Source organism: Coregonus lavaretus (assembly GCF_964263955.1).
Source record: "Coregonus lavaretus genome assembly, chromosome: 1".
Lineage (NCBI taxonomy): Eukaryota > Metazoa > Chordata > Actinopteri > Salmoniformes > Salmonidae > Coregonus > Coregonus lavaretus.
Window position 1 is genome coordinate 71,858,548 of NC_139988.1, and position 11,621 is coordinate 71,870,168.

The 11,621-nt window shown below is 41.8% G+C and overlaps 2 protein-coding genes across 2 annotated transcripts in view; one reads left to right on the forward strand and one right to left on the reverse strand.

The window, feature by feature from the left end:
- LOC311131052 (speckle-type POZ protein) overlaps nucleotides 1-1,890 on the reverse strand; it is a 32,791-nt gene extending 30,901 nt beyond the window's left edge. The window contains exon 1 of the mRNA XM_084163871.1: nucleotides 1,821-1,890. The gene's annotated coding sequence lies outside the window, so the exon portion shown is untranslated. The remainder of the gene's footprint in view (nucleotides 1-1,820) is intronic.
- A 3,733-nt stretch (nucleotides 1,891-5,623) lies between these two features.
- Nucleotides 5,624-10,761, forward strand: LOC311133931 (26S proteasome regulatory subunit 8-like; the record flags this gene model as incomplete). Its single annotated transcript, XM_084167553.1, has 2 exons — nucleotides 5,624-5,657; nucleotides 9,897-10,761. The coding sequence occupies 2 exons, from the start codon at nucleotides 5,624-5,626 to the stop codon at nucleotides 10,619-10,621; spliced, it is 759 nt and encodes a 252-aa protein (XP_084023679.1). The 3' UTR covers nucleotides 10,622-10,761.
- Between the last annotated feature and the right edge of the window lie 860 nt (nucleotides 10,762-11,621).

An 11,621-nucleotide genomic window follows, 5' to 3' on the forward strand; every position in this document is an offset into this window, starting at 1 on the left:
ATGTTTAAGGTAAAAAAATTACAAATGTAAAAAATACAAAAATCTGGTTTGTAATCTTTTAAAACGATACCAATCTCAACCGTTTATCATTTCCAGTGATGAAGACATGGATGTCTCATGGTATGGTGGGGTATGCAAAATACACTGAGTCTACAAAACATCAGGAACACCTTCGTAATATTGAGTTGCACCACTTTTGCCCTCAGAACAGCCTCAATTTGTTGGGGCATGGACTCTACAAGGTGTCAAGTGTTCCACAGGGATGCTGGCCCATGCTGACTCCAATGTTTCCCACAGTTGTGTCATATTGGCTCAATGTCCTTTGGGTGGTGGACCATTCTTGATACACACGGGAAACTGTTGAGCATGAAAAACCCAGCAGCAATGCATGTTCCAGTGCACCTGGCACCTACTACCATACCCTGTTCAAAGGCATGTAAATCTTTTGTCTTGCCCATTCACCCTCTGAATGGCACACATACACAATCAAGGCTTGAAAATCCTCTTTAACCTGTCTCCTCCCCTTCATCTACATTGATTGAAGTGGATTTAACAAGTGAGATCAATAAGGGATCATAGCTTTCACCTGGATTCACCTGGTCAATCTATGTTGTGGAAAGAGCAGGTGTTCCAAATGTTTTGTATACTCAACTTTGAGCACCTTTATCTCTTTATCTAAATGTTTTGGCATTTGGAGCTACCGGCCTAATTTGTCCCTTCATTTGGGGACAGTGGGCAGTTTTTAGGTCATATTGAGTTGTATAAACTATCTGGTCTAGGAAGTTAGGGAAGATAATTTGTTATTGGGGAATATGGGTCCAACAGATCAGTTCATTTCTAAATTTCATATTATCAAGATGGAAGGTTTCATGATCAATCTACTAAGCAGTGGCTACTATTGTTCTGATGAGCTGCAATGCAGTACCTAACTGCACAATGGATGCAGGCTGGTGCAACCTTAACTACCACGCTAGTTGAAAGTGAATATATTTCCTAGGCTTCTTCTCAACTATACTGTCTGTATTGTGTTAAAATCACCATCTTCAATTTGCTCATTTCAAACAGGCAGAATGGCATGTGCATTAGCCAACATGAAATGATAACTGTAGGAAAAGTTGATGGCAGATGTTCGTCCACAACACAAGTCGGGTGGCTGGCTAATCAATCATATTTCTAGCTACCCACAGTAACGTTAGCACTTAGCCATGTACCTAATAGGTAGCTAGCTATCTAACGAACGACCTGACGTTAGGCTCATAGCTAGCTAACAATACTTTATCACCAAACCAAAGCTTTAGATGGGCAGCTAGCTAGATAGCTAACGTTACTGATGACTAACAGTTGGCTAACACCAAAACTTGAAGAGCAAGTTAGTTAGCTAACGTTAGCTAAATTGGAGCTAGCCATATTTGTCCATACGTCAACTGGTAATTTAAAAAATAATAATAATCAGTACCTTGCTGGCGAACTGCAACATGGCGAAATTAGCTTGTTTTCATTCATTTAAAACTCTGAAGCGATGTTAAGGGCATGCATGTATAACTTGGCTAACAAATGCCTGCGGTACATTGAATTAGCCCATTTTGAACCCCTTACGGTTTGCTAGCCAGTAAGTTGGTGCTACTAGCTAACTAGCTGCGGTAGCTAACGTTCACTTCAAATTCCCATACTAACGTAGCTAGCTGCTGATTGCAACTAATTGTTTATTTTGGGAAATAGCAACATTGTTTTTAATTTCATAACGACAAAGATGTCAATTCATATTTCCATTAAATCTTTGTAACAATCTGTCTTGTTAGCTACATTTTTGGTAAACTCACCTTTTAGCTGGCTGTATTTGCGCGGATCTTATGTTGTTAACGTTAGCTGCTGCTCCATCGACAAGATTCCATCATTGGATTTCAGCCAAAGCAATTTGCATGCACAGCGCTATCTACTGTTTTGGAGTGGAAGTCAGAGAATTTTGCAAACCATCCCTAATGTCAATGTTTAGGACAACAACAACAAAAAGTTAAAGTTTACAGTGTTGATTGATTGAAATTGTACTAGTTGAATTTGCTGAAAATTAATCAACCTTTCGGGTTTTGGTATACACTGACATTTGGGGGTCAGTGTTTTATTTTCATTGGACCAATTTATCTTCATTCAATCTGCAGACTGAGTGAGCTATTCCCTCACTTTAATTACAATGCCCCAAGATTAAAGCTCTAAGAGAGGCTGATATGGGTGTATTAAATTTGCACATGGATTAGAATTAATAGCAGCATCTCCCCTCTCTGCGGACACTCAATTACTCAAATGTTAATGTTCAAGGTTAGCTACCACCACCCTTCCAACTAAGCCTCAGGAGACTGAAAAGATTAGGCATGGGCCGTCAGATCCTCAAAATGTTATACAGCTGCACCATCAAGAGCATCTTGACTGGCTGCATCACTGCTTGATATAGCAAATGCACCGCCCTCGACCGCAAAGCGCTTCAGAGGGTGGTGCGGACGGTCCAGTACATCACTGTTGCCAAAGACTTCAGGCACCCAAGCCGTAGACTGTTCACTCTGCTACCATCCGGCAAGCGGTAGCGGAGCATCGGCTCTCGGACTAACAGGCTCCGAGACAGCTTCTACTCCCAAGCCATAAGACTGCTAAATAGCCATAAGACTGCTAAACAGTTAATTATATATGAACACATACACACATACTTTCATAATCATCATATGCTGCTGCTACTCTGTTCTTTATTTTACTTTATTATTATCTATCCTGATGTCTAGTCACTTTACCCTACAAATAACATTTGATTTGATTTAAGCTGCATCTATGCTGATGTTCATTTCATTGTGCACAATCTTGTGAAAATTACAAGACCTTTGTTTGGTGATTTTACCCTAGTTTCACACTGTAGGTCATTTGAAATTAAGCTTAACCAGTTTCAAAGAGACATTGCATGATGTGAACAGCATATTGAGTCAGAAAATCATGATAGTTAGATTAGTCATAGACCTAAATACATGACATGCCCTTCGTAGACAGACAGTGAATTGCAAGAGGGGACAGTGAAATGGCGTAATCTAGTGGATTTAGTAAGAAAATGCATAACATAAATGCAAAAATTGAGAGTATTGCCACCAAGGAGCCAGGGTTCCAGTTTAGAAGCAGGTTTTAACTGCTCCTACAGTCTTGCTTCGGTACTGCAGTTTAACTGACACCCGGCCAAGAAAAATAATTTCCATAGGCCACATAGAGAAGTCAGATTAGAAAATTCCTAATAAAAGACTTTAGTCATCACCTTTGTGCACAAAACATCGATTGACTTATTCAAATAATTGTTCCTGAGGATATTTTTTTTTCCATCACTCACAGCCGAAGATATTAATATTATATATTCATCCAATGTCTGCCGTGTTTTGGGATGACGTGATGACGTTGTTGCTGCTCGCGCTGCTCCTTGTGCGCACTGAGTGCTAGTTCGCATGTGATGTTGGTCCGTGTAAACCGGATGCAACCCGGATATAGACGGTCCATGAATCGGCGTATGCGAACGTGAGTAGTACAGGAGGCTGTTGAGGGGCTTATAATAATGGCTCATTATAATGGCTGGAATGGAGTAAATGGAATGGTATCAAACACATGGAAACCATTATTCCGTTCCAGCCATTACTATGAGCCCATTCTGCCCAATTAAGGTGCCACCGGCCACCTGTAGTGAGTATATTACCTTGAAAACAATGGTGGGACATCTTGCAGTCTCCAGTTCTTTATACCTCAGTGATTGCCACAGATGAAGGGGTCACATGGGGTCGAAACCTGAAGCATCAAGTCGCTGGTTGGGACTTCCACTCACCACCAAATTTGGTGATGAGAGGAAGTCCAGTGGCAGGCAGAGGGAGAAGATGGGGCAAGATGAAACTGGGCCGACATTATGCAAAATGTATTTTCCCAAAACTGAAATCTCTTACGAACACAGTGCACTTAGTTCTGTAGATTTGACCCTTTGCCAAAGTTTTATAAAATGGTGTTTAAAAGTAGTGCAAGGCCAAGGGCGAATTTGAGTTCTTGCACACAAGCACTTCAAATAGTAGGCGTTCCTTAACAGAAATATGCAAATACATGCGAAAACATGCCTATAGGATCTCGCTAGTTCATGCTTGGCTCTGCCCACCTCCTTGCTTGCTCTTCCCACTGTGCTCAGGCAGTTCCCATTGTAAAAAAAACCTTTGTCCTATCTTGGCTAATTTATCATAATCATTGGGATTACTATGACGCTGATATGCAGATGTGGATGGATTACTGTAAGAAAGCTACAGCAGTTATAAGCAGGCCTAGTTTAAAATAGTTTAAATTTCTTCATGCAAAACATACACAACATTCTATCACATCAAAGTACAAATTGTATGGATTAACTCAATGTGCAAGTGTCTAGCGGACAAAGTGGTTTTAAATACATTTAATTGTACAGTGACTATACACATAGTTATAAGTGTCATAGGATACATTTATTCTGAATGAAGTATAGGCTTACTGTTTATCTGAAATGCATCATGTGTCACCAATTGAAATAGGTCATGGGGTGGGCACTGATATCAATGTGTTAAATTAATGACTAGTTACAATGTTCACTGTCCCAGAATAACTGGGATGTCCTGAGGTGCCTCGGTTCTCGATAGGTCATAATGAATTCCTGAGATAAAACGGGCGTGACTGGGCTGGGTTTGCTGTCAGCACTATTGCCTGTCCGTCACCGTAACCTAATCAGCAAGACTGCAGGTCTGCACTGACCTCCACCAGGACTCTCGGAACCATTTTATGACAGAAGGCTGCTCTCAAGGTGGGCATGTTGGATTTGCTTAGGCTAAATTGAGGGATGGGGCTGGGGAAATGTAACCACTCTCAAATTCATAGACGGAGCTATGGCTGCAAGAACCGATAGTCAATGAGATCAACATAATAGTTTTAAATAAATGGCCTATGTTGTATGTACTGTAGATACAAACGGATATTCATTCCATAATGTGTAAATACAGTGGACAAAAAAAGCCACATGTAAATAAATAACAATTGTTTTATTGAATGAATGTATAAAAATTCAGAGTAAATTCATAGATATATACCTTATGAAAAATAAAAATAAATTCACATCAATGAGTCACGTTATTAAATCCTGTATCTCTTGGCTAGCTTCTTAGCAAGCTTCCTATCAAGTTTCTCTTGCAGCCTGCGCTTTGACCTCAACCTTTTCTTATGGTTCTTTGTAGTGTGGTGGTCAGGCTCTGGGCTGTTGAGGTGTTTGCTCTTTTTGGTCCTCTTTCGGCCAGAGATGATTACCTCAGGTTCCTCGTTCCTGCGCCTCTTGGTGGGTTTGGTATCGGGACAGTGATTCTGGAGGCACTCGCTGGACCTCTTCCTGGAGGGGCCAGGCTGCTGGTCGTCTCCCCTCCACAGGTTGCTGGGGCCGGGTTGGGGACTGGGGCGCCTATCCTCCTCAGGGGGACAGACAGTGAATACAGCACTGTAGAGGAAGCTGCAGTTGCCCTTCCTTCCTCTCCCAGCTGGCCAACAGGTAAGCCTGAAGGTGGCCAGGCTGGCACAGCCCAGCTGGCACAGGGCACACTGGTAGCCCTCCTCAGACATGTGGCGTGAGATAGCCAGCACAAAGTCTGCCTGTAGGTGATATGTGCCTATGCCTGAAGGAAGGCTGTGGAAGGTTGGGCCTGAAGAAGTCCCATAGTCACCATCAGGACAAGTGCTTGGAAGGTTTGGGATCATTGGCTTATCTGTTGATAACAATAAAGAAACATGTAAGTTTAACCTAATCCATTTTTTAATACATCACTGAGAAATTCTGAAGTTTTTACATTCTAAAAACTATCCTGAACACTTGTAAGCAGATGCACTCACCTGACTTTTCCACACTTTGGGGGCATGTTTTGGGTTTGAACACAGGAAGCAAGACAGGGATGGTGATGGTCTGAACAGGGCCTTCACATTCCCCAAACGCTGACTGAACTGTGGGAAAGAGAGTGGGTGATGAACCTAATTAACTATTTTGAAGTCTGACGTAACGTAAACGCTGTCATAGGTGTAAGTATTTGAAAAGGTCAAATTGTTGTCATAAGGCCTACACAAATACTAACTATTCTGTTCGAAATTAATATAAAAAAGTTTTCTAAGGAAAAAAATAAACTCAATTCCCCTACCTGTTTCACAATGATAAATTAGTTTGGGTTTCAACATTTCGGAGGAATCCATAGTCACACGAGAGTGTGTTACTTTGGGGAGGAATATGGTGCTGTTTGGTTCTGTTTCCTTAGAAATGTACTGAAAATTCTGATATAATTAATTTATGACATCATGAATTTAGCTACTTTCACTTACTGCCTTCGAGTATACATTCAAGTTTTGCATGATGTCATAATTTATGTCATAATTCCATGAGGAATCAACAGTTGACCATCATTTAGCCGGGAAACATAACCAAACAGCCATATTTCCCCCATAAGTAACACACTTTTACCTTCATACAAATCCATAACCCTAAGGACCATATTAGAAAGAGGCTCTAAGCTGATTGACCGTGTGTTTATCCCCAAAGGTTTCCAGGTAAATATCCTTCTGTAAACTGTGTAACTACTTTATGACATACTTTATCTTGTGTGACTTCAATTACAATTCTGCAGCTGGTTTGATAGACATAAATATTCGAACAAAAAGCTGCATATCAAATTGCTTTATATTATAATACATTTTTAAGAAGCTTTAAAAAGGCTGGTGTATTATGTGAATGACTCAAGTGCTGATTGAATAGAAAATGAAATTAGAGTCTTCCCACTGGACACACCCTGTAATTTCAATGTGGACAATTGGGTAAGATTTGGTTGAGGCATTTATCAATGAGATTACAACCTATATTCACCCACTTAAAAAGACTGCCAAAAGTTTGTTGAATTCACAATGTGTTATTACTACGCTTTCAACCATCTAAAAGCACAAACAAATGTCTGATTTTTGGTTTAGTTGTCACCTAAATGTGTTATCACTGCATTTTAAACAAAGTTCAAATAGGAATACAATGTCAGATATACACTACCGTTCAAAAGTTTGGGGTCACTTAGAAATTTCGTTGTTTTCGAAAGAAAAGCAATTTTTTGGTCCATTAAAATAACATCAAATTGATCAGAAATACAGTGAAGACATTGTTAATGTTGTAAATGGCTATTGTAGCTGGAAACGGCTGATTTTTAATGGAATATCTACATAGGAGTACAGAGGCCCATTAGTCCTGTGTTCCAATGGCACGTTGTGTTTGCTAGTCCAAGTTTATCATTTTAAAAGGCTAATTGATCATTAGAAAACCCTTTTGCAATTATGTTAGCATCAGCAATTGTGGGTTCGATTAGAGTCTCAAAATGGCCAGAAACAAATAACTTTCTTCTGAAACTCGTCATTCTTGTTCTGAGAAATGAAGGCTATTCTATGCGAGAAATTGCCAAGAAACTGAAGGATTGTTGACATATTTTTGACATTTGTATCTAAAACAATTTGACTGGAGCATGGAGCGAGATTCCCAAAGGCTGCAGCACCGGCCTTCTCCCCGCTCCAATTTTGCTCCAGTAGCACTCACTTCACGAGCTCAGGGCATGCCCGGCCCAGCATGCATTTGTAGTCTACTTGTGTGCTGCTAAAGCCCCTTGCTTTAGCTACTGTCATGGAGTTCGCTAAATATTTTCATAAAGAAACTGATAAAACACACAGGTCCTAAATCAAGATTACTTACAAAGATGAGGACCAAGAGCAAGAGAGGGAGTGCAGTGATGTAGTGTCCACAACTAAATAATGATTGTGGATTCTGAAAAGACACATGATGGTGTACTGACTACATGCAAATGCTAAAAGAAAGGAACGAGGTGGGTAGATAACTAAGTGTGTTATTGTAGCAAAGTATTTATAAACAAAAAATCAGATCTCTTAAACGGTTTGTTCATTTTTATAATATTATCTATACAATAGGCCATAACTGATTTTGGCCCAATAGGCCTGGCATATTCCCACGTTCAAGGAGCTTTCCGTTTTGATTGGGTTATTTTGCCTAAAAATCTTTAGGCCTACTTTATTTTTAGCATCCCCAGTGGCTTTGCAAGTGTGGAGCGGGTATTCTCCGCTGCTGGCCTACTCTCCATGCACAATCGCATGAGCCTGAAGCCACAAACTGGCCAAACTCCAGTTTCTAAAAATGAATTCAAAGGCACTAATAAGTCGTTTTTCCTTTCATTTGCATTTAATTTGAAGTAAGTCACAGCCTATATGCGCAATTTATAGGCTATAATTATTTAATACAACAAATGTTGTTTAAATGCTGAGTACTTTTATGTCCCTACCAGCCTATTGTGTCGCACTCGCAAATGCGTCACAATGTATTTCTTTGTAGGCTATAGCCTTGAAATAATTGAAATAGCCTTCTTAGGCTCCCTGTCTGGCTCCTGACCTATTTAGAGTGTTTATATGTATCACGGCTCAGGCTAAGACCCAGATGCAGACATGGGAGGTGGATAGTACGAGTCTCAGAGTTTATTACAGTACAAGGGGCAGCCAATCGGTAGGTCAAGGCAGTTAAAGAGTTGTAATCCATTTTGTGCACATTTTGTTCATATCCTTTGCTAGTTAGTGAGTTATTAGCCCAGTTATAGATCATTTGTAGTCAGCAATAGGGGAGTGATTGCTTCCTACAAATCAGGCAGGCAGGTACAGGACAGCAGGCAGGATCAGGGTCAGGACAGGCAGAAAGGTCAGAACTGGGAAGACTAGAAAAAACAAAAACTAGAGCACAGGAAACACGGGAACACACTGGTAGGACTTGACGGGACAAGACGAACTGGCAACAGACAAACAGAAAACACAGGCATAAATACACGAGGTAATGGGAGACACCTGGTGGGGGTTGGAGACAATCACAAGACAGGTGAAACAGATCAGAGTGTGACAATATGCTGTTTAATATGACATGTAGCCTATTTGAAATGATGTGCGCTTCTTACAATTGCCTTTTCATGTTTATTCAAATACTTTTCATTCAAATCCATATGGTTTGGTTTCAATACTTCAAAACCAAATGGTAGGTCCAGATAGTCACAAAAATAGATGGCTGTTGGTTAAATTGTGATTTTAATGAATGGAGCAAATTTGAAGCGGCAGTTTCTTTTCCTTTGAGCACTGAACGGTTTTTAGTGGAGTGGTTGGAAAGGACATGGAGTGCCATAGCAGTGCGCAAGCACCGCTCCATGAGCGATGAGCGGGATTTCCAACTGCTCAACTTGCTAACATCTTCTGGCTGGAACCAATGTTCCCTCTAAGCTGCGCGCGTAGCCTGTAGACTGCCACGCAGCTCCCCAGGACTGCCATGCAGAAATATCAGCCCACAGAGAGAAGCACGAGATTGAACTTCACTCAACTTTCTAGAGCAGTTGTCACCAACTGGTCGATCTCCAAGGCATTCCTAATCGATCGCCAAATATTTCTGTAAAAAACCCAACGATAAAGCCTTGTGTTCCTATTTATTTTTATTTGTCACAGGCTGTTGGCGGTAGGTGCACCCGATTAGCTGCCATGCGTGCCAATTAGGCGAACTGTTGCCATTTTGAACCATTTTATTTGTCTGAAGGTACAAACTCTGCCTTCCCTGTTGGCCCAGAGAGCAAATCAAGTGTTCTATAGGCCTACCGCTGGCCAATCGGAAGGCTCAGATGACTGTGTCTGCAGTAACATAGCAGGCATAAAAGAAAGCTACAGCAAATTTGATACTGTGATATTTCAAAATGTTTAAAACCATGACTAGAGAGAGACTGTCAACGAATACAGCCAAGAGATGCTGTTTCTATGAGTGAGTTCATGTTTAAGTTCTTACTCAGCACTGCCAGTCAAGCACCCAGAGCTCTTCGAGGCCCGCGGCATTGCGCAGCCCAAGGGCGTGCTGCTGTACGGCCCCCCGGGCACAGGGAAGACCCTGCTGGCCAGAGCTGTGGCCCACCACACCGACTGCACCTTTATCAGGGTGTCTGGCTCAGAGCTAGTGCAGAAGTTCATTGGAGAGGGTGCCCGCATGGTGCGTGAGCTGTTCGTCATGGCCCGTGAGCACGCGCCCTCCATCATCTTCATGGACGAGATTGACTCGATCGGCTCGTCACGTCTGGAGGGGGGCAGCGGAGGCGACAGTGAGGTGCAGAGGACCATGCTGGAGCTGCTGAACCAGCTGGATGGCTTCGAGGCCACCAAGAACATCAAAGTCATCATGGCCACCAACCGTATTGACATCCTGGACTCTGCCCTGCTCCGGCCCGGCCGCATCGACAGGAAAATAGAGTTCCCCCCTCCCAATGAAGAGGCCCGTTTGGACATCCTGAAGATCCACTCAAGGAAGATGAACCTGACGCGTGGTATTAACCTGAGGAAGATAGCAGAGCTGATGCCAGGAGCATCCGGGGCTGAGGTTAAGGGTGTGTGCACAGAGTCAGGGATGTATGCCCTCAGGGAGAGGAGAGTGCACGTCAACCAGGAGGACTTTGAGATGGCTGTTGCCAAGGTGATGCAGAAGGACAGCGAGAAGAACATGTCCATCAAGAAACTCTGGAAGTAGACCTTTGGGATTTTTTTGACCCCAACGCAGATATTTACCCGCAAAGTCACATATGTATATTTTTCCTCTTTTGTTTAGGGTTGGTTTATAATTGTTACCTAAAGTTCATTCTAAAATAAATTGTCTCCCCACTGAGAAACAAGTCCCCCCTTTTCCATTTTTTTCCCTCTGCTGTAGCCTGGTTCCAGATCTGTTTGTGCTGTATACCTAACATGACCATAGGGGGTTGGCTATACAGCACAAACTGATCTGGGACTAGGCTACCTCTCCTGAGTCTTGAATATAGTAAGTGTTTATTTTTCGGAAGTCAAGACCAGGGGGGTATACTACAAAACAGGATCAAGGAGTTGCCCAGGTAACTTTTGATAAACAACCAGTAGCGGTACGTGGGTAAATAACTGAGGAAGCCAAGCCAGTAAAAAAAGCCATATTACAACCTATGTTCTGATAATTGCGTTGTTTGCTCTATAACCTATTCGTTCATACGCCACCGTGATATACAATAAGACAAGTCACACTGGCTGTTTCATCACAAAACCAGAGAGCAACATCTGTCCGGTGTAGTCCACAAAGCAAATATTGCATTTAACAAACAGTTATATCACCTGTAATATGGTCAAGCAAGTTTTTTGTTTTCGATAGTTTACTAAATAACAACTACTAATTTAGAAAAAACTTAAAGACATCAAAAACAATTTAGTCCAATCAATGTTGCTAAATATCATGTGGCTGTCCATGGTATGTGTGTAAGTTAAAAAAATAATGCCTCACCCTACTTGTAGACATCCTCATGTTGGCAAAACGGTCTATGGCTTTGTCATACAGTACACTTTTAGTTTTTGTTGTCATAGGGTACCAAACTAAAGTGCTTGCTAGTTTAACTTCCTGGCATGGGCAACAATGAACCAGCGAAGTTGGCTGGCTAGCTAGTTAAGCTCCTGAGTGGCGCAGTGGTCTAAGGCACTGCATCGCAGTGCTAACTGTGCCACTAGAGATCCTG